At 42.3% G+C, this 25,754-nt stretch overlaps 1 protein-coding gene across 1 annotated transcript in view; it reads left to right on the top strand.

Annotated features, from left to right (window-relative positions):
- Positions 1-25,754, top strand: part of DENND1B (DENN domain containing 1B) — a 338,838-nt gene that overhangs the window by 263,955 nt on the left and 49,129 nt on the right. The window contains exons 14-19 of the mRNA XM_053693753.1: positions 3,339-3,440; positions 6,134-6,209; positions 6,314-6,354; positions 19,154-19,222; positions 21,180-21,236; positions 21,792-21,890. Coding sequence (XP_053549728.1) covers positions 3,339-3,440; positions 6,134-6,209; positions 6,314-6,354; positions 19,154-19,222; positions 21,180-21,236; positions 21,792-21,890 — 444 coding nt within the window. The remainder of the gene's footprint in view (positions 1-3,338; positions 3,441-6,133; positions 6,210-6,313; positions 6,355-19,153; positions 19,223-21,179; positions 21,237-21,791; positions 21,891-25,754) is intronic.

The raw sequence follows: 25,754 nt of genomic DNA, 5'->3' as shown, positions 1-25,754 counted from the left end.
AGTGTGAGCTATGGGGGTGCCAGTATAGCAGTGTGAGCTATGGGGGTACCAGTATAGCAGTGTGAGCTAGGGGGGTACCAGTATAGCAGTGGGAGCTATGGGGGTACCAGTATAGCAGTGGGAGCTATGGGGGTACTAGTATAGCAGTGGGAGCTATGGGGGTACCAGTATAGCAGTGTTAGCTATGGGGGTACCAGTATAGCAGTGTGAGCTATGGGGGTACCAGTATAGCAGTGTGAGCTATGGGGGTACCAGTATAGCAATGTGAGCTATGGGGGTACCAGTATAGCAGTGTGAGCTAGGGGGGTACCAGTATAGCAGTTTAAGCTAAGGGGGTGCCAGTATAGCAGTGTGAGCTATGGGGGTGCCAGTATAGCAGTGTGAGCTATGGGGGTGCCAGTATAGCAGTGTGAGCTATGAGGGTACCAGTATAGCAGTGTGAGCTATGGGGGTACCAGTATAGCAGTGTGAGCTATGGGGGTACCAGTATAGCAGTGTGAGTTATGGAGGTACCAGTATAGCAGTGTGAGCTATGGGCGTACCAGTATAGCAGTGTGAGCTATGGGGGTACCAGTATATTAGTGTGAGCTATGGGGTACCAGTATAGCAGTGTGAGCTATGGGGGTACCAGTATATTAGTGTGAGCTATGGGGTACCAGTATAGCAGTGTGAGCTATGGGGGTACCAGTATAGCAGTGTGAGCTATGGGGTACCAGTATAGCAGTGTGAGCTATGGGGTACCAGTATAGCAGTGTGAGCTATGGGGGTACCATTATAGCAGTGTGAGCTATGGGGGTGCTAGTATAGCAGTGTGAGCTAGGGGGGTACCAGTATAGCAGTGTGAGCTAGGGGGGTACCAGTATAGCAGTGTGAGCTAGGGGGGTACCAGTATAGCAGTGTGAGCTATGGGGTACCAGTATAGCAGTGTGAGCTAGGGGGTACCAGTATATTAGTGTGAGCTATGGGGGTACCAGTATAGCAGTGTGAGCTATGGGGGTACCAGTATAGGAGTGTGAGCTAGGGGGGGTACCAGTATAGCAGTGTGATCTAGGGGGTACCAGTATAGCAGTGTGAGCTAGGGGGGTACCAGTATAGCAGTGTGAGCTATGGGGGTGCCAGTATAGCAGTGTGAGCTATGGGGGTGCCAGTATAGCAGTGTGAGCTATGGGGGTGCCAGTATAGCAGTGTGAGCTATGGGGGTGCCAGTATAGCAGTGTGAGCTAGGGGGGTACCAGTATAGCAGTGTGAGCTAGGGGGGTACAAGTATAGCAGTGTGAGCTAGGGGGTACCAGTATAGCAGTGTGAGCTATGGGGATACCAGTATAGCAGTGTGAGCTATGGGGGTACCAGTATAGCAGTGTGAGCTAGGGGGATACCAGTATAGCAGTGGGAGCTAGGGGGTGCCAGTATAGCAGTGTGAGCTATGGGGGTGCCAGTATAGCAGTGTGAGCTATGGGGGTACCAGTATAGCAGTGTGAGCTAGGGGGGTACCAGTATAGCAGTGTGAGCTATGGGGGTACCAGTATAGCAGTGTGAGCTATGGGGGTACCAGTATAGCAGTGTGAGCTATGGGGGTACCAGTATAGCAGTGTGAGCTATGGGGGTACCAGTATAGCAGTGTGAGCTAGGGGGGTACCAGTATAGCAGTGTGAGCTAGGGGGGTACCAGTATAGCAGTGTGAGCTATGGGGGTGCCAGTATAGCAGTGTGAGCTATGGGGGTACTAGAGTGAGCTAGGGGGGTGCCAGTATAGCAGTGTGAGCTAGGGGGGTACCAGTATAGCAGTGTGAGCTAGGGGGGTACCAGTATAGCAGTGTGAGCTAGGGGGGTACCAGTATAGCAGTGTGAGCTATGGGGGTACCAGTATAGCAGTGTGAGCTAGGGGGGTACCAGTATAGCAGTGTGAGCTATGGGGGTACCAGTATAGCAGTGTGAGCTATGGGGGTACTAGAGTGAGCTATGGGGGTGCCAGTATAGCAGTGTGAGCTATGGGGGTACTAGAGTGAGCTATGGGGGTACCAGTATAGCAGTGTGAGCTATGGGGGTACTAGAGTGAGCTATGGGGGTGTCAGTATAGCATTGTGAGCTATGGGGGTACCAGTATAGTAGTGATAGATATGGGGGTGCCAGTATAGCAGTGTGAGCTAGGGGGTGCCAGTATAGCAGTGTGAGCTATGGGGGTACCAGTATAGCAGTGTTAGCTATGGGGGTGCCAGTATAGCAGTGTGAGCTAGGGGGGTACCAGTATAGCAGTGTGAGCTAGCAGGGTACCAGTATATTAGTGTGAGCTATGGGGGTACCAGTATAGCAGTGCGAGCTATGTGGGTGCCAGTATAGCAGTGTGAGCTATGGGGGTACCAGTATATTAGTGTGAGCTATGGGGGTGCCAGTATAGCAGTGTGAGCTATGGGGGTGCCAGTATAGCAGTGTGAGCTAGGGGGGTACCAGTATATTAGTGTGAGCTATGGGGGTACCAGTATAGCAGTGTGAGCTATGTGGGTGCCAGTATAGCAGTGTGAGTTAGGGGGGTACCAGTATATTAGTGTGAGCTATGGGGGTGCCAGTATAGCAGTGTGAGCTAGGGGGGTACCAGTATATTAGTGTGAGCTATGGGGGTACCAGTATAGCAGTGTGAGCTATGTGGGTGCCAGTATATTAGTGTGAGCTAGGGGGGTACCAGTATAGCAGTGTGAGCTAGGGGGGTACCAGTATAGCAGTGTGAGCTAGGGGGGTACCAGTATAGCAGTGTGAGCTAGGGGGGTACCAGTATAGCAGTGTGAGCTATGGGGGTACCAGTATAGCAGTGTGAGCTATGGGGGTACCAGTATAGCAGTGTGAGCTAGGGGGGTACCAGTATAGCAGTGTGAGCTAGGGGGGTACCAGTATATTAGTGTGAGCTATGGGGGTACCAGTATAGCAGTGTGAGCTATGGGGGTACTAGAGTGAGCTAGGGGGTACCAGTATATTAGTGTGAGCTATGGGGGTACCAGTATAGTAGTGTAAGCTATGGGGGTACCAGTATAGCAGTGTGAGCTAGGGGGGTACCAGTATAGCAGTGTGAGCTAGGGGGGTACCAGTATAGCAGTGTGAGCTAGGGGGGTACCAGTATATTAGTGTGAGCTATGGGGTACCAGTATATTAGTGTGAGCTATGGGGGTACCAGTATATTATATATATATTATATTATTATATTATATTAATAAATATATATATATAATATGTTGGCATTCTACAAATAATAATATAGACACCAATAAGCCGGTCACACTGCCATTCTGTGCCTCACTTACCAAAGTACTAAGATGTGAACAACTTCGTTCTGAAGCCTATTTATTCCAGGGAGAGCCCATATTGTTTTCTGAGGAGAGCTTTGTGGCACAGCGCTCAGGCACCATGAAACAGTTCCTAGAGATGGCTCTGAACCTACAGCTTTTCAAGCAGGTAAGTGCTGGCATACAGTATGTTTGCCTTAATATAGGATGGGGAAATGCACATCTGTTGTATCTGTATAGAGGAGCGGGTATATATATGTATGTATATAGGTGTGTATGAGTGTGTGTACATACATGTGTATCTGTAAAGAGGAGCGGGTATATATATATGTATGTATATAGGTGTGTATGAGTGTGTGTACATACATGTGTATCTGTAAAGAGGAGCGGGTATATATATATGTATGTATATAGGTGTGTATGAGTGTGGTTACATACATGTGTATCTGTAAAGAGGAGCGGGTATATATATATGTATGTATATAGGTGTGTATGAGTGTGGTTACATACATGTATATCTGCATAGAGGAGCGGGTATATATATATATATGTATATAGGTGTGTATGAGTGTGTGTACATACATGTGTATGTGTATAGAGGAGCGGGTATATATATATGTATGTATATAGGTGTGTATGAGTGTGGTTACATACATGTATATCTGTATAGAGGAGCGGGTATATATATATGTATGTATATAGGTGTGTATGAGTGTGTGTACATACATGTATATCTGTATAGAGGAGCGCGTATATATATGTATGTATATAGGTGTGTATGAGTGTGTGTACATACATGTGTATCTGTAAAGAGGAGCGGGTATATATATATATGTATGTATATAGGTGTGTATGAGTGTGTGTACATACATGTGTATCTGTAAAGAGGAGCGGGTATATATATATGTATGTATATAGGTGTGTATGAGTGTGTGTACATACATGTATATCTGTATAGAGGAGCGGGTATATATATATGTATGTATATAGGTGTGTATGAGTGTGTGTACATACATGTGTATCTGTATAGAGGAGCGGGTATATATATATGTATGTATATAGGTGTGTATGAGTGCGTGTACATACATGTGTATCTGTAAAGAGGAGCGGGTATATATATATATGTATATAGGTGTGTATGAGTGTGTGTACATACATGTGTATCTGTAAAGTGGAGCGGGTATATATTTGTATGTATATAGGTGTGTATGAGTGTGTGTACATACATGTGTATCTGTATAGAGGAGCGGGTATATATATATATATATATATGTATATGTATATATATAGGTGTGTATGAGTGTGTGTACATACATGTGTATCTGTATAGAGGAGCGGGTATATATATATATATATATATATATGTATATATATAGGTGTGTATGAGTGTGTGTACATACATGTGTATCTGTATAGAGGAGCGGGTATATATATATGTATGTATATAGGTGTGTATGAGTGTGTGTACATACATGTGTATCTGTAAAGAGGAGCGGGTATATATATATGTATGTATATAGGTGTGTATGAGTGTGTGTACATACATGTGTATCTGTATAGAGGAGCGGGTATATATATATATATATATATATATATATATATGTATGTATATAGGTGTGTATGAGTGTGTGTACATACATGTGTATCTGTATAGAGGAGCGGGTATATATATATGTATGTATATAGGTGTGTATGAGTGTGTGTACATACATGTGTATCTGTAAAGAGGAGCGGGTATATATATATGTATGTATATAGGTGTGTATGAGTGTGTGTACATACATGTGTATCTGTATAGAGGAGCGGGTATATATATATGTATGTATATAGGTGTGTATGAGTGTGTGTACATACATGTGTATCTGTAAAGAGGAGCGGGTATATATTTGTATGTATATAGGTGTGTATGAGTGTGTGTACATACATGTGTATCTGTATAGAGGAGCGGGTATATATATATATATATATATATATATATATATATATATGTATATAGGTGTGTATGAGTGTGTGTACATACATGTGTATCTGTAAAGAGGAGCGGGTATATATATATATGTATGTATATAGGTGTGTATGAGTGTGGTTACATACATGTATATCTGCATAGAGGAGCGGGTATATATATATATATGTATGTATATAGGTGTGTATGAGTGTGTGTACATACATGTGTATGTGTATAGAGGAGTGGGTATATATATATGTATATAAGAGTGTATGAGTGCGTGTACATACATGTGTATGTGTATAGAGGAGTGGGTATATATATATATATGTATATAAGAGTGTATGAGTGTGTGTACATACATGTGTATGTGTATAGAGGAGTGGGTATATATATATATATATGTATATAAGAGTGTATGAGTGTGTGTACATACATGTGTATGTGTATAGAGGAGTGGGTATATATATATGTATATAGGTGTGTATGAGTGTGTGTACATACATGTGTATGTGTATAGAGGAGTAGGTATATATATATGTATATAAGAGTGTATGAGTGTGTGTACATACATGTGTATGTGTATAGAGGAGTGGGTATATATATGTATGTATATAGGTGTGTATGAGTGTGTGTACATACATGTGTATCTGTATAGAGGATATATGTGTATAGGTGTTTATGAGTGTGTGTAACTGTGTATAGAGGAGCGGGTATATGTATATATATATATATATGTGTATAGGTGTGCACGAGTAAATACCAGTACACCTCTGACAATTAAATTTGAGTATCTCTACAAGTTGCGCCGTATGATATGCAGCAGAGTCCCTTGTACATTATGGGATTTGGTGCAGTAACAAAAAACACGTCTCACCTCGGAGCACTCACCTGCAGATCTCGTCTTTCCCCAGTTTATCGATGGGCGGCTTGAGAAGTTAAACGGCGGCCGTGGGTTCTCTGATATCTTCGAGGAGGAAATCACCTCAGGTGGATTCTGTGGCGGTATTGCAATTTAATGTAGATTTTGCTGACTGATCTCACAGCATCTCATTTCCAAGCTCACAAACTTTAATTTTATTTTTTTATTTCAGGGAGCACAAGATCCTACCAGCAATGGAAGCAAACCATGAAGGTAAGAGGGTCAGATTACGCGGTTCTTACAGACACAAATGTGCACAATACTCATCAGCATTAATATGTGTGAATAAACGTCACTCACCTGTTAGGGGTTACTCGAGCTATAGACATATGGGCTCCCTTCCTATCATTCACAGCTACAGTGCCAAGTGCATCATGGGAGACTTGTGTGGTTTTCCTATTTAGAACCATCTCAGATTGTTTAAAAAAAAAAACTCGCTATAAACCGATTTTCCTACACTCTTCAGCTACTTGCTACAAAAACTTACATATGAGGACAATGATGTTATATTCCAATAGATTAGGAGCATTTTCTGGAAGTCTTTCACAAGATTTTTGAGTTTTTCAAATCATAATATTCGATCACTTGAAATCCTGTATTCGCCCATTTTTAGTGTAATTTCTTGGCTGTTTTTCCACCAATTTAAAAGATCTTAAGCGCATCTCACATGCTAATAAATCAGACCGTTTTTGTTTAATGAAATGTAAAAAAGAAAATTCAAATCACACTTTTTTTTATGAAACTTGTACACAAATTAAATTTGATCATCTAAATATTAATGTATGATTGTGATGAGGTTTTGGGGGTTTAAACATTAAAAAATAAATTAAAATGATATGAGAATATTAATTGGTCATGTTAGGTGAATTTATTTAACTGTTTAAGACAAGGATATTAGGTGTCATCAATACTGAATGAATTCACCTTCTCTTTTCATTTTTGTGTATCTTTTGCTTCCATGAAAAGCTGTAAAAATCCTTTCTTCTATAAGATACGACGAGTCCACGGATTCATCCTTTACTTGTGGGATATTATCCTCCTGCTAACAGGAAATGGCAAAGAGCACCACAGCAGAGCTGTCTATATAGCTCCTCCCTTAACTCCACCCCCAGTCATTCTCTTTGCCTACTCTAAGTACTAGGAAGGGTAAAGTGAAAGAGGTGATAAAATGTTAGTTTTTATTTTCTTCAAGCAAGAGTTTATTTTAAATGGTACTGGTGTGTACTATTTTCTCTCAGGCAGCAGATGGATGAAGACTTCTGCCTGGAGGATGATGATCTTAGCATTTGTAACTAAGATCCAGAGCAGTTCCCCCAGAATGGCTGAGGAGTACTTAAGAAACTTCAGTGTGAGGAACGTTTTTTATGCTATAAGCAGTGAGGTATGTTCAGTCATTGTTTTCTGGAGAGACTGTGGTATTTCAGAATTGGCTGACAGTATCAACATGAGGGAAAGGGTAAGCAGTAATCCTAAAAAAAGAGGGGTATTACTAAGCTTGCATATAGGGGCTAAGAAAAAATGGTTGACACTGAGTTTGAGTGTTTGTGGGCAAACGTTTATTTAACTGGGAGTGCTGATAAAGTTTTTGGCAGGAATGTTTTTGATGCTTTAATGAGAGGGTACACTTGGCTTCTTTTTGGGTTTAAGAACCCACATGGCTAGTTTGAGACCGCTCTGGTGCGGTTCATTTGGGTTGAGAGACATCGAGTGAGATGGGCGGGGCCTATTTTCGCGCCTCCGTTGCGCAGTTGTATTTGACAGGCAAGCAGCAAGCTCCAACTCCGGTGGGCCCTTGTGAGAGTATTGGGCCAAATCGAAACTTTAACTCTGTTTTGCAGATCCCTGAGGGCAGGTAGGCGCCACAGCGGGGCTGTGGCGAGGTGCAGGGGGTGTTTCTCCAACATAGGTGTGTCCGGTCCACGGCGTCATCCTTACTTGTGGGATATTCTCTTCCCCAACAGGAAATGGCAAAGAGCCCAGCAAAGCTGGTCACATGATCCCTCCTAGGCTCCGCCTTCCCCAGTCATTCTCTTTGCCGTTGTACAGGCAACATCTCCACGGAGATGGCTTAGAGTTTTTTAGTGTTTAACTGTAGTTTTTATTATTCAATCAAGAGTTTGTTATTTTAAAATAGTGCTGGTATGTACTATTTACTCTGAAACAGAAAAGAGATGAAGATTTCTGTTTGTAAGAGGAAAATGATTTTAGCAACCGTTACTAAAATCGATGGCTGTTTCCACACAGGACTGTTGAGAGGAATTAACTTCAGTTGGGGGAACAGTGAGCAGACTTTTGCTGCTTGAGGTATGACACATTCTAACAAGACGATGTAATGCTGGAAGCTGTCATTTTCCCTATGGGATCCGGTAAGCCATTTTTATTACAGAAAGAAAAAAAGGGCTTCACAAGGGCTTTTTAAGACTGTAGACATTTTCTGGGCTAAATCGATTTATATATAAACATATTTTATACTCCATAGCCTTGAGGAATTATTTTAATCTTGGGAATTATGTAAAATAACCGGCAGGCACTGTATTGGACACCTTATTCTCTAGGGGCTTTCCCTAATCATAGGCAGAGTCTCATTTTCGCGCCTCTATTGCGCACTTGTTTTTGAGAAGCATGACATGCAGATGCATGTGTGAGGAGCTCTGATACATAGAAAAGACTTTCTGAAGGCGTCATTTGGTATCGTATTCCCCTTTGGGCTTGGTTGGGTCTCAGCAAAGCAGATACCAGGGACTGTAAAGGGGTTAAATATGAAAACGGCTCCGGTTCCGTTATTTTAAGGGTTAAAGCTTCCAAATTTGGTGTGCAATACTTTTAAGGCTTTAAGACACTGTGGTGAAATTTTGGTGAATTTTGAACAATTCCTTCATACTTTTTCGCAATTGCAGTAATAAAAGTGTGTTCAGTTTAAAATTTAAAGTGACAGTAACGGTTTATTTTAAAATGTTTTTTGTACTTTGTTATCAAGTTTTTGCCTGTTTAACATGTCTGAACTACCAGATAGACTGTGTTCTGAATGTGGGGAAGCCAAGGTTCCTTCTCATTTAAATAGATGTGATTTATGTGACACAAAATTTAGAGAAAATGATGCCCAAGATGATTCCTCAAGTGAGGGGAGTAAGCATGGTACTGCATCATCCCCTCCTTCATCTACACCAGTCTTGCCCACACAGGAGGCCCCTAGTACATCTAGCGCGCCAATACTCCTTACTATGCAACAATTAACGGCTGTAATGGATAATTCTATCAAAAACATTTTAGCCAAAATGCCCACTTATCAGCGAAAGCGCGACTGCTCTGTTTTAGAAAATACTGAAGAGCATGAGGACGCTGATGATATTGGTTCTGAAGGGCCCCTACACCAGTCTGAGGGGGCCAGGGAGGTTTTGTCTGAGGGAGAAATTTCAGATTCAGGGAAAATTTCTCAACAAGCTGAACCTGATGTGATTACATTTAAATTTAAATTGGAACATCTCCGCGCTCTGCTTAAGGAGGTGTTATCCACTCTGGATGATTGTGAGAATTTGGTCATTCCAGAGAAACTATGTAAAATGGACAAGTTCCTAGAGGTCCCGGGGCCCCCCGAAGCTTTTCCTATACCCAAGCGGGTGGCGGACATTGTAAATAAAGAATGGGAAAGGCCCGGTATACCTTTCGTCCCTCCCCCCATATTTAAAAAATTGTTTCCTATGGTCGACCCCAGAAAGGACTTATGGCAGACAGTCCCCAAGGTCGAGGGGGCGGTTTCTACTCTAAACAAACGCACCACTATACCCATAGAAGATAGTTGTGCTTTCAAAGATCCTATGGATAAAAAATTAGAAGGTTTGCTTAAAAAGATGTTTGTTCAGCAAGGTTACCTTCTACAACCAATTTCATGCATTGTTCCTGTCACTACAGCAGCGTGTTTCTGGTTCGATGAGCTAGAAAAGGCGCTCAATAATAATTCTTCTTCTTATGAGGAGATTATGGACAGAATTCATGCTCTCAAATTGGCTAATTCTTTCACCCTAGACGCCACTTTGCAATTGGCTAGGTTAGCGGCGAAAAATTCTGGTTTTGCTATTGTGGCGCGCAGAGCGCTTTGGTTAAAATCTTGGTCAGCGGATGCGTCTTCCAAGAACAAATTGCTTAACATTCCTTTCAAGGGGAAAACGCTGTTTGGCCCTGACTTGAAAGAGATTATCTCTGATATCACTGGGGGCAAGGGCCACGCCCTTCCTCAGGATAGGTCTTTCAAGGCCAAAAATAAACCTAATTTTCGTCCCTTTCGCAGAAACGGACCAGCCCCAAGTGCTACGTCCTCTAAGCAAGAGGGTAATACTTCTCAAGCCAAGCCAGCCTGGAGACCAATGGAAACAAAGGAAAGCAGGCCAAGAAACCTGCCACTGCTACCAAGACAGCATGAGATGTTGGCCCACGATCCGGGACCGGATCTGGTGGGGGGCAGACTCTCTCTCTTCGCTCAGGCTTGGGCAAGAGATGTTCTGGATCCTTGGGCACTAGAAATAGTCTCCCAAGGTTATCTTCTGGAATTCAAGGGGCTTCCCCCAAGGGGGAGGTTCCACAGGTCTCAATTGTCTTCAGACCACATAAAAAGACAGGCATTCTTACATTGTGTAGAAGACCTGTTAAAAATGGGAGTGATTCATCCTGTTCCTTTAGGAGAACAAGGGATGGGGTTCTACTCCAATCTGTTCGTAGTTCCCAAAAAAGAGGGAACATTCAGACCAATCTTAGATCTCAAGATCCTAAACAAGTTTCTCAAGGTTCCATCGTTCAAAATGGAAACCATTCGAACAATTCTTCCTTCCATCCAGGAAGGTCAATTCATGACCACGGTGGATTTAAAGGATGCGTATCTACATATTCCTATCCACAAGGAACATCATCGGTTCCTAAGGTTCGCATTCCTGGACAAGCATTACCAGTTTGTGGCACTTCCGTTCGGATTAGCCACTGCTCCAAGGATTTTCACAAAGGTACTAGGGTCCCTTCTAGCGGTGCTAAGACCAAGGGGCATTGCAGTAGTACCTTACTTGGACGACATTCTGATTCAAGCGTCGTCCCTTCCTCAAGCAAAGGCTCACACGGACATTGTCCTGGCCTTTCTCAGATCTCACGGGTGGAAAGTGAACGTAGAAAAAAGTTCTCTATCTCCGTCAACAAGGGTTCCCTTCTTGGGAACAATAATAGACTCCTTAGAAATGAGGATTTTTCTGACAGAGGCCAGAAAATCAAAACTTCTAAACTCTTGTCAAATACTTCATTCTGTTCCTCTTCCTTCCATAGTGCAGTGCATGGAAGTAATAGGTTTGATGGTAGCGGCAATGGACATAGTTCCTTTTGCGCGAATTCATCTAAGACCATTACAACTGTGCATGCTCAGTCAGTGGAATGGGGACTATACAGACTTGTCTCCGACGATACAAGTAGATCAGAGGACCAGAGATTCACTCCGTTGGTGGCTGTCCCTGGACAACCTGTCACAGGGGATAAGCTTCCGCAGACCAGAGTGGGTCATTGTCACGACCGACGCCAGTCTGGTGGGCTGGGGCGCGGTCTGGGGACCCCTGAAAGCTCAGGGTCTTTGGTCTCGGGAAGAATCTCTTCTCCCGATAAATATTCTGGAACTGAGAGCGATATTCAATGCTCTCAAGGCTTGGCCTCAGCTAGCAAAGGCCAAGTTCATACGGTTTCAATCAGACAACATGACGACTGTTGCGTACATCAACCATCAGGGGGGAACAAGGAGTTCCCTGGCGATGGAAGAAGTGACCAAAATCATTCAATGGGCGGAGACTCACTCCTGCCACTTGTCTGCAATCCACATCCCAGGAGTGGAAAATTGGGAAGCGGATTTTCTGAGTCGTCAGACATTTCATCCGGGGGAGTGGGAACTCCATCCGGAAATCTTTGCCCAAATTACTCAATTGTGGGGCATTCCAGACATGGATCTGATGGCCTCTCGTCAGAACTTCAAGGTTCCTTGCTACGGGTCCAGATCCAGGGATCCCAAGGCGACTCTAGTAGATGCACTAGTAGCACCTTGGACCTTCAAACTAGCTTATGTATTCCCGCCGTTTCCTCTCATCCCCAGGCTGGTAGCCAGGATCAATCAGGAGAGGGCATCGGTGATCTTGATAGCTCCTGCGTGGCCACGCAGGACTTGGTATGCAGACCTGGTGAATATGTCATCGGCTCCACCATGGAAGCTACCTTTGAGACGAGACCTTCTTGTTCAAGGTCCGTTCGAACATCCGAATCTGGTCTCACTCCAACTGACTGCTTGGAGATTGAACGCTTGATCTTATCAAAGCGAGGGTTCTCAGATTCTGTCATTGATACTCTTGTTCAGGCCAGAAAGCCTGTAACTAGAAAAATTTACCACAAAATATGGAAAAAATATATCTGTTGGTGTGAATCTAAAGGATTCCCTTGGGACAAGGTAAAAATTCCTAAGATTCTATCCTTTCTTCAAGAAGGTTTGGAGAAAGGATTATCTGCAAGTTCCTTGAAGGGACAGATTTCTGCCTTGTCTGTGTTACTTCACGAAAAGCTGGCAGCTGTGCCAGATGTTCAAGCCTTTGTTCAGGCTCTGGTTAGAATCAAGCCTGTTTACAAACCTTTGACTCCTCCTTGGAGTCTCAATTTAGTTCTTTCAGTTCTTCAGGGGGTTCCGTTTGAACCCTTACATTCCGTTGATATTAAGTTATTATCTTGGAAAGTTTTGTTTTTGGTTGCAATTCTTCTGCTAGAAGAGTTTCAGAATTATCTGCTCTGCAGTGTTCTCCTCCTTATCTGGTGTTCCATGCAGATAAGGTGGTTTTACGTACTAAACCTGGTTTTCTTCCGAAAGTTGTTTCTAACAAAAACATTAACCAGGAGATAGTCGTGCCTTCTTTGTGTCCGAATCCAGTTTCAAAGAAGGAACGTTTGTTGCACAATTTGGATGTTGTTCGTGCTCTAAAATTCTATTTAGATGCTACAAAGGATTTTAGACAAACATCTTCCTTGTTTGTTGTTTATTCTGGTAAAAGGAGAGGTCAAAAAGCAACTTCTACCTCTCTCTCTTTTTGGATTAAAAGCATCATCAGATTGGCTTATGAGACTGCCGGACGGCAGCCTCCTGAAAGAATCACAGCTCATTCCACTAGGGCTGTGACTTCCACATGGGCCTTCAAGAACGAGGCTTCTGTTGATCAGATATGTAAGGCAGCGACTTGGTCTTCACTGCACACTTTTGCTAAATTTTACAAGTTTGATACTTTTGCTTCTTCTGAGGCTATTTTTGGGAGAAAGGTTTTGCAAGCCGTGGTGCCTTCCATCTAGGTGACCTGATTTGCTCCCTCCCTTCATCCGTGTCCTAAAGCTTTGGTATTGGTTCCCACAAGTAAGGATGACGCCGTGGACCGGACACACCTATGTTGGAGAAAACAGAATTTATGTTTACCTGATAAATTACTTTCTCCAACGGTGTGTCCGGTCCACGGCCCGCCCTGGTTTTTTAATCAGGTCTGATAATTTATTTTCTTTAACTACAGTCACCACGGTATCATATGGTTTCTCCTATGCAAATTTTCCTCCTTTACGTCGGTCGAATGACTGGGGAAGGCGGAGCCTAGGAGGGATCATGTGACCAGCTTTGCTGGGCTCTTTGCCATTTCCTGTTGGGGAAGAGAATATCCCACAAGTAAGGATGACGCCGTGGACCGGACACACCGTTGGAGAAAGTAATTTATCAGGTAAACATAAATTCTGTTTTTTTCCGGATTTAAACGTTTATTAATTATCCGATTTTTACAGTAAGGGTTAAGTGTTCCTTTCCTTGTGGGGCAAACTTAGCTGCATAATTCGAATACTTATATAAAAAAATTGAAACGATTTGATTATTTTAAAGCAGTTTTGCAAAACGTGTATGCTTTTTTTTTTCTCTTAAAGGCGCAGTACCGTTTTTTAAGATTGTTATTTTTTTCACTAAATAAAGTGTTTTCAAGCCTGTTTGTGGTCATTACTAACCTGTTTAACATGTCTGACATTGAGGAAAGCCAATGTTCAATGTGTTTGGAAGCCATTGTGGAACCCCCACTTAAAATGTGTCCCTCATGCACTGAAAGGGCAATAAATTGCAAAGAACATATTTTAGCTGATAAAAGTATGTTGCAGGATGATTCTCAGTCAGAAGAGAATCAGGTTATGCCATCTAATTCTCCCCAAGTGTCACAACCATTAACGTCCGCACAAGCGACGCCAAGTACTTCTAGTGCGTCTAATTCTTTCACCCTGCAAGATATGGCCGCAGTTATGTCTACTACCCTCACAGAGATTTTATCTAAACTGCCTGGGTTGCAGGGGAAGCGCAGTAGGTCCGGTGTGAGAGTAAATGATGAGCCCTCCTACGCGTTATTAGCCATCTCTGATATACCCTCACAATGTTCTGAGTTGGGGGTGAGGGAATTGCTGTCTGAGGGAGAGCTTTCTGATTCAGGAAAGATGTTCCCTCAGACAGACTCAGATATGACGGCTTTTAAATTTAAGCTAGAAAACCTCCGCTTGTTGCTCAGGGAGGTTTTAGCGACTCTGGATGATTGTGACCCTATTGTAATTACACCAGAGAAATTGTGTAAAATGGATAGATATTTAGAGGTTCTTGCTTACACTAATGTTTTTCCGGTCCCTAAGAGGATTTCGGACATTGTTACTAAGGAGTGGGATAGACCAGGTATTCCGTTTTCTCCCCCTCCTACTTTTAAGAAAATGTTTCCCATATCAGACACCATTCGGGATTCGTGGCAGACGGTCCCTAAGGTGGAGGGAGCTATTTCTACCCTGGCTAAGCGTACAACTATACCTATTGAGGACAGTTGTGCTTTCAAAGATCCTATGGATAAAAAAATTAGAGGGTCTTCTAAAGAAAATATTTATTCATCAGGGGTTTCTTCTGCAACCTATAGCATGCATTGTTCCTGTAACTACTGCAGCTGCGTTTTGGTTCGAGGCTCTAGAGGAGGCTCTTAAGGTTGAGACCCCATTAGATGATATTCTGGATATAATTAGGGCTCTCAAGCTAGCTAATTCTTTCATTACAGATGCTGCTTTTCAACTGGCTAAAATAGCGGCAAAGAATTCAGGTTTTACCATTTTAGCGCGTAGAGCGTTATGGCTTAAGTCCTGGTCTGCTGACGTGTCATCAAAATCTAAGCTTTTAGCCATTCCTTTCAAGGGTAAGACCCTATTCGGGCCTGAACTGAAAGAGATCATTTCAGACATCACTGGAGGAAAAGGCCATGCCCTTCCTCAGGATAAGACAAATAAGATGAGGACCAAACAAAATAATTTTCGTTCATTTCGAAACTTCAAAGGTGGTCCCTCTACCTCCTCCCCTGCTGCAAAGCAGGAGGGGAATTTTGCTCAATCCAAGTCAGTCTGGAGACCTAACCAGACTTGGAACAAGGGTAAACAGGCCAAGAAGCCCGCTGCTGCCACCAAGACAGCATGAAGGGGCAGCCCCCGATCCGGGACCGGATCTAGTAGGGGGCAGACTTTCTCTCTTTGCTCAGGCTTGGGCAAGAGACGTTCAGGACTCCTGGGCTTTAGAAATCGTGACCCAGGGGTATCTTCTAGACTTCAAAGATTCTCCTCCAAGGGGGAGATTCCATCTTTCTCGATTGTCTGTAAACCAGACAAAAAGAGAGGCGTTCTTATGCTGTGTAGAAGACCTATATACCATGGGAGTAATCTGCCCAGTTCCAAAAGAAGAACAGGGGCAGGGGTTTTACTCCAATCTGTTTGTGGTTCCCAAAAAAGATGGAACCTTCAGACCAATCTTAGATCTCAAGATCCTAAACAAATTCCTCAGAGTCCCATCCTTCAAGATAGAGACCATTCGGACTATTTTACCAATGATCCAGGAGGGTCAATATATGACCACCGTGGATTTAAAGGATGCGTATCTTCACATTCCTATCCACAAAGATCATCACCAGTTCCTCAGGTTCGCCTTCCTGGACAAGCATTACCAGTTTGTGGCTCTTCCCTTCGGGTTGGCCACAGCTCCCAGAATTTTCACAAAAGTGCTAGGGTCCCTTCTGGCGGTTCTAAGGCAGCGGGGCATAGCAGTGGCGCCTTATCTGGACGATATCTTAATTCAGGCGTCAACTTACCAACTATCCAAATCTCACACAGACATCGTGTTGGCTTTTCTAAGATCTCACGGTTGGAAGGTGAATGTAAAAAAAGAGTTCCCTTATCCCCCTCACAAGAGTTCCATTTGCTCGCTTGCATCTCAGACCACTGCAACTATGCATGCTCAAACAGTGGAATGGGGATTATGCAAATTTATCTCCTCAGATAAATCTGGATCAAGAGACCAGATACTCTCTTCTTTGGTGGTTGTCACAGGATCATCTGTCCCAGGGAATGTGTTTATGCAGACCAGCATGGGTCATAGTGACGACGGACGCCAGCCTATTGGGCTGGGGTGCAGTCTGGAATTCCCTGAAAGCACTGGGTGTGTGGACTCAGGAGGAGGCTCTCCTCCCGATAAATATTCTAGAACTGAGAGCGATATTCAACGCGCTTCAGGCGTGGCCTCAGCTGGCTTCGGCCAGATTCATAAGATTCCAGTCGGACAATATCACGACTGTAGCATATATCAATCATCAGGGGGGAACAAAGAGTTCTCTAGCGATGATAGAGGTTTCCAAAATAATTTGATGGGCAGAGACTCACTCTTGCCATCTATCAGCAATCTATATCCCAGGAGTGGAGAACTGGGAAGCGGATTTTCTAAGTCGTCAGACTTTTCATCCGGGGGAGTGGGAACTCCATCCGGAGGTGTTTGCACAATTGATTCATCAATGGGGCACACCAGAATTGGATCTGATGGCATCTCGTCAGAATGCCAAACTTCCTTGTTACGGGTCCAGATCAAGGGATCCTCAAGCAGTACTGATAGATGCTCTAGCAGTACCTTGGTCGTTCAACCTGGCTTATGTGTTTCCACCATTTCCTCTCCTTCCTCATCTGATTGCCAGAATCAAACAGGAGAGAGCTTCAGTGATTTTGATAGCACCTGCGTGGCCACACAGGACTTGGTATGCAGACCTGGTGGACATGTCATCTCTACCACTGTGGACACTGCCGCTGAGACAGGACCTTCTCATTCAAGGTCCGTTCCAGCATCCAAATCTAGTTTCTCTGCGGCTGACTGCCTGGAGATTGAACATTTGATTTTATCCAAGCGAGGATTCTCTGAGTCGGTCATAGATACCTTGATTCAGGCTTGAAAGCCTGTCACTAGGAAAATTTATCATAAGATATGGCGTAAATATCTTTATTGGTGCAAATCCAAAGGCTACTCATGGAGTAAGATCAGGATTCCTAGGATTTTGTCCTTTCTCCAAGAAGGATTGGAGAAGGGGTTATCAGCTAGTTCCCTAAAGGGACAGATATCTGCTTTATCAATTTTACTGCACAAGCGTCTGTCAGATGTTCCAGACGTTGAGTCGTTTTGTCAGGCTTTAGTTAGAATCAAGCCTGTGTTTAAACCTGTTGCTCCGCCATGGAGTTTGAATTTAGTTCTTATGCATTTCATAGATATTAAGCTTCTATCTTGGAAAGTTCTGTTTTTAGTTGCTATCTCTTCGGCTCGAAGAGTTTTTGAACTATCTGCATTGCAATGCGACTCGCCTTATCTTGTTTTTCATTCTGATAAGGTGGTTTTGCGTACCAAACCTGGATTCCTTCCTAAGGTTGTTACTAATAAGAATATTAATCAGGAAATTGTTGTTTCTTCCCTGTGTCCTAATCCTTCCTCTAAGAAGGAGCGTCTGTTGCACAACTTGGACGTGGTTTGTGCTTTGAAGTTTTACTTGCAAGCGACCAAAGATTTCCGTCAAACATCTTCTTTGTTTGTTGTCTATTCTGGAAAACATAGAGGTCAAAAAGCTACGGCGACTTCTCTTTCTTTTTGGCTGAAAAGCATCATCCGTTTGGCATACAAGACTGCTGGACAGCAGCCTTCTGAAACAATTGCAGCTCACTCTACTAGAGCGGTGGCTTCCACATGGGCTTTTAAAAATGATGCTTCTGTTGAACAGATTTGTAAGGCTGCGACTTGGTCTTCACTTCATACCTTTTCCAAATTTTACAAATTTGATACCTTTGCTTCTTCGGAGGCTATTTTTGGGAGAAAAGTTCTTAAAGCAGTTGTGCCTTCTGTTTAGCCATCTGTCTTGTCCCTCCCGTTCATCCGTGTCCTGTAGCTTTGGTATTGTATCCCACAAGTAAAGGATGAATCTGTGGACTCGTCGTATCTTATAGAAGAAAAGTAAATTTATGCTTACCTGATAAATTAATTTCTTCTATGATACGACGAGTCCAGGGCCCGCCCTATCAATTTAAGACAGATTATATATTTTTTGATTTAAAACTTCAGTCACCTCTGCACCTTTTAGTTTCTCCTTTTTCTTCCTGTACCTTCAGTCGAATGACTAGGGGGTGGAGTTAAGGGAGGAGCTATATAGACAGCTCTGCTGTGGTGCTCTTTGCCACTTTCTGTTAGCAGGAGAATAATATCCCACAAGTAAAGGATGAATCCGTGGACTCGTCATACCATAGAAGAAATCAATTTATCAGGTAAGCATAAATTTACTTTTTAAAAAAACAAATCTCCTTGAAAATCCAGATAATCACCTTGTTTATATAGGTTTTGTTTCTTGTGTACTTACTAGATTTTGCTGTTTTATCATTTTTTTAATTCAAGGTTTTTTTTCTTATTAAATCAGCAGCTCTGCGCTACTATACAATATTTTTGCGCACAAACTGATTGGACTGAGGCCCAGTGTTTGCTGGTTAAACTGAGCGTTATTAGAACTACTCCAATACTCTGTATTGTGCATATTATAGCAAATATTAGATTTAACTAATGACTGGTCCCTGCCCCGTTATCTCATATTGACTGTAAGCTCTTCCTTTGTGATAAAATGTTCTTGTTCTGCAGAAGGGAGGAGCTCTGATTAACACTGCAGTGGTTAAGGCTACACCAGCCATGAGAAACGCCTACAAATTTGTAAGTGACCTTGAGGTCTGAAGGGGGTGGGAGCTGTGTGTATATGTGGGTATCTAGAGCAGTGATTTTCAACCTTTTTTTTGCCGTGGCACACTTTTTTACATTAAAAAATCCTGCGGCACACCACCATCCTAAAATATTACAAAATCCTACATTGTAGCCTAATACAGCATATATACAGTATATATATATATATATATATGTGTGTGTGTATACATATATACACTGTACTGTGCTGTCATGCCATGCCTCCTACAAACTATACATGACATATTGACATTCATTTACAAACTATCATAATGATTGCCTGTGAATGAATGTCAATGTCATGGTTGTAAACGATGCCTGATGAGCCTGTCACATAGCTCACAATATTTCAAAATTTGAAAGAGGGACAACCCCGCACTGTTGTCAGTCTGCCGCGGCACACCTGGGGATCTCTCACGGCACACCTGGGGATCTCTCACGGCACACCTGGGGATCTCTCACGGCACACCTGGGGATCTCTCACGGCACACCTGGGGATCTCTCACGGCACACCTGGGGATCTCTCACGGCACACCTGGGGATCTCTCACGGCACACCTGGGGATCTCTCACGGCACACCTGGGGATCTCTCACGGCACACTGGTTGAAAAACACTGATCTAGAGGAGCAGTTCACCTGTTGTGCTGGGGGAGGCAGGTTTGGTATTTGGGGATGGGTTGATTTTATCTGGGGGTAAACAGGTCTCACCCTGAGTGCACAGGGGGTCTAGGTGTTTTTGGCGGGGGGGGGGCAGGTTTAGTCTTTAGGGGTGGGTTGATTTTATCTGGGGGTAAACAGGTCTCACCCTGAGTGCACAGGGAGTCTAGGTGTTTTTGGCGGGGGGGGGGCAGGTTTAGTCTTTAGGGGTGGGTTGATTTTATCTGGGGGTAAACAGGTCTCACCCTGAGTGCACAGGGGGTCTAGGTGTTTTTGGCGGGGGGGGGCAGGTTTAGTCTTTAGGGGTGGGTTGATTTTATCTGGGGGTAAACAGGTCTCACCCTGAGTGCACAGGGAGTCTAGGTGTTTTTGGCGGGGGGGGGGGGCAGGTTTAGTCTTTAGGGGTGGGTTGATTTTATCTGGGGGTAAACAGGTCTCACCCTGAGTGCACAGGGAGTCTAGGTGTTTTTGGCGGGGGGGGGCAGGTTTAGTCTTTAGGGGTGGGTTGATTTTATCTGGGGGTAAACAGGTCTCACCCTGAGTGCACAGGGAGTCTAGGTGTTTTTGGCGGGGGGGGGAAGCAGGTTTGGTATTTGGGGATGGGTTGATTTTATCTGGGGGTAAACAGGTCTCACCCTGAGTGCACAGGGAGTCTAGGTGTTTTTGGCGGGGGGGGGCAGGTTTAGTCTTTAGGGGTGGGTTGATTTTATCTGGGGGTAAACAGGTCTCACCCTGAGTGCACAGGGGTCTAGGTGTTTATGGCTGTGGAGGGGGGCAGGTGGGCCTAGTGGCTATTAAAGAGACACAAAACAGATATTTTTTAGAAAACATTTCCAATTTTCTTCTTTTATAATATTTGCTTTGTTCCCATGTTATTCTTTGTTGAAGAGATACCTAGGTAGGCATCTGGGGCACTACATTGCTGCCATATAGTGATCCAGACACATGCATGCTACTGAGCATACTGCCTTGCCTTTCAACAAAAGATACCAAGAGAACAAATACACTTTGATAATATAAGTAAATTAGAAAATGTAAAAAACCTGAATCTGAAGAAGCATTTTAGGTTTTATGTCCCTTTAAGTCTGATATGGGGGACAGAAATAATAATAATCCTTTGCATTCCGGCTCTTTCTACCAAACACAAGCAGTGGTCATCTGACCAGCAGTGCATTGTTTGTTCTTCCTGACAGCTGCCCTTAGTCTTTGACAGCATTAACGCTTCATTCCATGAGCTGTCTGAACTCTGTATCTCACCTATTTTGTCATGCAGGCAAAGAACCAGGCCAGGCAGGGAATCATGGAAGTTAAGAACAAGCTAAAGTACAAGGTAAGGCTTCTTCTGTAAAGTAAATATGGCTGCCGTGGCGTTGCGCACTTCCTGTTTGTAGGGCAAGGGGGTCACATGATAGGAGCTCTCATATGCCCAACCAATGTAATTAGAGAGTCAGCAATGTGCTGGTATTGTCACATGAAACGCATGCCGCCATGTGTAATTAAAGGAGCTAAGACATTTATAGCAATGCTTTAATCTGTGTGACCGTTATTATAAAGAGTTTGCATAAGGGAACATTCCTGAACTCAGTTATAAAGTAGCACTTGGTCATTGTATAAAGCTCTCGAACTTCCTGACTGCTTTTATTAATGATAATATTATTATATGTATTTGTAACGCGCCAGCAGATCACACAGCGCTATACAGGGGGTTAGACTGACTACTACCTATAGAGCTGACAATCTAATTGCTAGTGACAGACAAAAAACATTTCTGTTTCTAATACGACTTACTAATATTAACCTGGCAGCTCACTCTCACTCAGGGAAACATTATCTGTAGCTTCAGAAGCTGGCTATTTGCAGCTAGTTGCTTTGTTTTGTTTTGCAGGACATGGAAGAAGATTTGGGGCATAATTTGGAATCTGATCACTCACTCATGTTCCCATCAAATCACTCGAAGAGCCTGGACAGGAGGAAACTGTCACAGGTAAATGTCAGGAACAGTCACACTCAGCGCAGCCAATCACAACGTGCCGTGTCATGTGACATTCAGCAGAGCTCTGTGGGGTGATTCATCTGTGTGCAAGAGCTTACTATCTCTATCTGTGGTACCACAGTCATTAAGAGGGGCCCCAGAGCCCACATAAACTAACAGATCACAACCAGTAGCCAAGAGACCTCCACTCGCTCCCAGCGTCAGTTTAATGTCATCCTCCATCCCCTGACACCGTCCTCCTCATAATCTGCTCTCATCTCCGCGCCTCCTCGCTCCGCTAATTAGCAACACTGACTCCCTCGTTAGCCTGCCAGGGTTTGTGAAAATGTCAACATAGTGCTCAAAGAAATTCCCCAATTAGACCTCCTGGCTTTAATTCTCTTGCACTGTGACAGCCACAGGGGAAATGCTTTGTAGGATTAGAAGTGTAACCCTTTCTGTGCCACTCCTCTGGCACTGTAAGGGTTAAACGGAGGTGCCATTTGCTGTTGGGTGTTTAGGATGGAAATAAATGTTGCTACAAAAACAATTTACTTTGAGTCTTTGTATAGAGTTGTGAAAAGCTTAAAGGGACAAACAACTCAAAAAATCTCCTTTCATGATTCAGATAGAAAAACAATTTTATTCAACTTTCCAATTTACATTTGTTATCAAGTCCTCTTCGTTTCTTGGTATCCTTTGTTGAAAAGCAGGGATGTAAGCTCAGGAATGTGCACGTGTCTGCAGCACTATACACAGCGGTTTTACAACATTATACATTAGCAAGCGCACTAGATGGCAGCAGTTTTATAATAATGTTATATTTTAGCAAGAGCACTAGATGGCAGCAGTTTTATAATAATATTATACTTTAGCAAGAGCACTAGATGGCAGCAGTTTTATAACAATGTTATACATTAGCAAGAGCACTAGATGGCAGCAGTTTTATAATAATGTTATACATTAGCAAGATGCACTAGATGGCAGCAGTTTTATAATAATGTTATACATTAGCAAGAGCACTAGATGGCAGCAGTTTTATAACAATGTTATACATTAGCAAGAGCACTAGATGGCAGCAGTTTTATAACAATGTTATTCATTAGCAAGAGCACTAGATGGCAGCAGTTTTATAACACTGTTACACATTAGCAAGAGCACTAGATGGCAGCAGTTTTATAACAATGTTACACATTAGCAAGAGCACTAGGTGGCAGCAGTTTTATAACAATGTTACACATTAGCAAGAGCACTAGATGGCAGCAGTTTTATAACAATGTTACACATTAGCAAGAGCACTAGGTGGCAGCAGTTTTATAACTATGTTATACATTAGCAAGAGCACTAGATGGCAGCAGTTTTATAACTATGTTATACATTAGCAAGAGCACTAGATGGCAGCAGTTTTATAACTATGTTATACATTAGCAAGAGCACTAGATGGCAGCAGTTTTATAATAATGTTATACATTAGTAAGAGCACTAGATGGCAGCAGTTTTATAATAATGCTATACATTAGCAAGAGCACTAGATGGCAGCAGTTTTATAACAATGTTACACATTAGCAAGAGCACTAGATGGCAGCAGTTTTATTATAAGATTATACATTAGCAAGAGCACTAGATGGCAGCAGTTTTATAACTATGTTATACATTAGCAAGAGCACTAGATGGCAGCAGTTTTATAATAATGTTACACATTAGCAAGAGCACTAGATGGCAGCAGTTTTATAATAATGTTATACATTAGCAAGAGCACTAGATGGCAGCAGTTTTATAATAATATTATACGTTAGCAGGAGCACTAGAGGGCAGCAGTTTTATAACAAGGTTATACATCAGCAAGAGCACTAGAGGGCAGCAGTTTTATAACAATGTTATACATTAGCAAGAGCACTAGAGGGCAGCAGTTTTATAACAATGTTATACATTAGCAAGAGCACTAGATGGCAGCAGTTTTATAATAATGTTATACATTAGCAAGAGTACTAGATGGCAGCAGGTTTATAATAATTTTATACATTAGCAAGAGCACTAGATGGCAGCAGTTTTATAATAATGTTATACATTAGCAAGAGCCCTAGATGGCAGCAGTTTTATAATAATGTTATACATTAGCAGGAGCACTAGATGGCAGCAGTTTTATAACAATGTTATACATTAGCAAGAGCACTAGATGGCAGCAGTTTTATAACAATTTTATACATTAGCAGGAGCACCAGATGGCAGTAGTTTTATAATAATATTATACATTAGCAAGAGCACTAGATGGCAGCAGTTTTATAACAATGTTATACATTAGCAAGAGCACTAGATGGCAGAAGTTTTATAATAATTTTATACATTAGCAGGAGCACCAGATGGCAGCAGTTTTATAATAATATTATACATTAGCAAGAACACTAGATGGCAGCAGTTTTATAATAATTTTATACATTAGCAAGAGCACTAAATGGCAGCAGTTTTATAACAATGTTATACATTAGAGCACTAGATGGCAGCAGTTTTATAATAATTTTATACATTAGCAAGAACACTAGATAGCAGCAGTTTTATAATGTTATACATTAGCAAGAGCACTAGATGGCAGCAGTTTTATAATAATGTTATACATTAGCAAGAGCACTAGATGGTAGCAGTTTTATAATGTTATACATTAGCAAGAGCACTAGATGGCAGCAGTTGTATAACAATGTTATACATTAGCAAGAGCACTAGATGGCAGCAGTTTTATAATAATATTATACGTTAGCAGGAGCACTAGATGGCAGCAGTTTTATAACAATGTTATACATTAGCAAGAGCACTAGATGGCAGCAGTTTTATAATAATGTTATACATTAGCAAGAGCCCTAGATGGCAGCAGTTTTATAATAATGTTATACATTAGCAGGAGCACTAGATGGCAGCAGTTTTATAACAATGTTATACATTAGCAAGAGCACTAGATGGCAGCAGTTTTATAACAATTTTATACATTAGCAGGAGCACCAGATGGCAGCAGTTTTATAATAATATTATACATTAGCAAAAGCACTAGATGGCAGCAGTTTTATAACAATGTTATACATTAGCAAGAGCACTAGATGGCAGAAGTTTTATAATAATTTTATACATTAGCAGGAGCACCAGATGGCAGCAGTTTTATAATAATATTATACATTAGCAAGAACACTAGATGGCAGCAGTTTTATAATAATTTTATACATTAGCAAGAGCACTAGATGGCAGCAGTTTTATAACAATGTTATACATTAGAGCACTAGATGGCAGCAGTTTTATAATAATTTTATACATTAGCAAGAACACTAGATAGCAGCAGTTTTATAATGTTATACATTAGCAAGAGCACTAGATGGCAGCAGTTTTATAATAATGTTATACATTAGCAAGAGCACTAGATGGTAGCAGTTTTATAATGTTATACATTAGCAAGAGCACTAGATGGCAGCAGTTTTATAACAATGTTATACATTAGCAAGAGCACTAGATGGCAGCAGTTTTATAATAATTTTATACATTAGCAGGAGCACCAGATGGCAGCAGTTTTATAACAATGTTATACATTAGCAAGAGCACTAGATGGCAGCAGTTTTATAATAATGTTATGCAAGAAAACTAGATGGCAGCAGTTTTATAACAATGTTATAGATCAGCAAGAGCACTAGATGGCAGCAGTTTTATAATAATGTTATACATTAGCAAGAGCACTAGATGGCAGCAGTTTTATAATAATGTTATACATTAGCAAGAACACTAGATGGCAGCAGTTTTATAACAATGTTATACATTAGCAAGAACACTAGATGGCAGCAGTTTTATAATAATGTTATACATTAGCAAAAGCACTAGATGGCAGCAGTTTTACAATAATGT

This window comes from Bombina bombina, chromosome 10 (genome assembly GCF_027579735.1).
Source record: "Bombina bombina isolate aBomBom1 chromosome 10, aBomBom1.pri, whole genome shotgun sequence".
Classification (NCBI taxonomy): domain Eukaryota; kingdom Metazoa; phylum Chordata; class Amphibia; order Anura; family Bombinatoridae; genus Bombina; species Bombina bombina.
The sequence above is the reverse complement of the archived record's forward strand: the minus strand, read 5'-3'. Positions and strand labels throughout refer to the sequence as shown.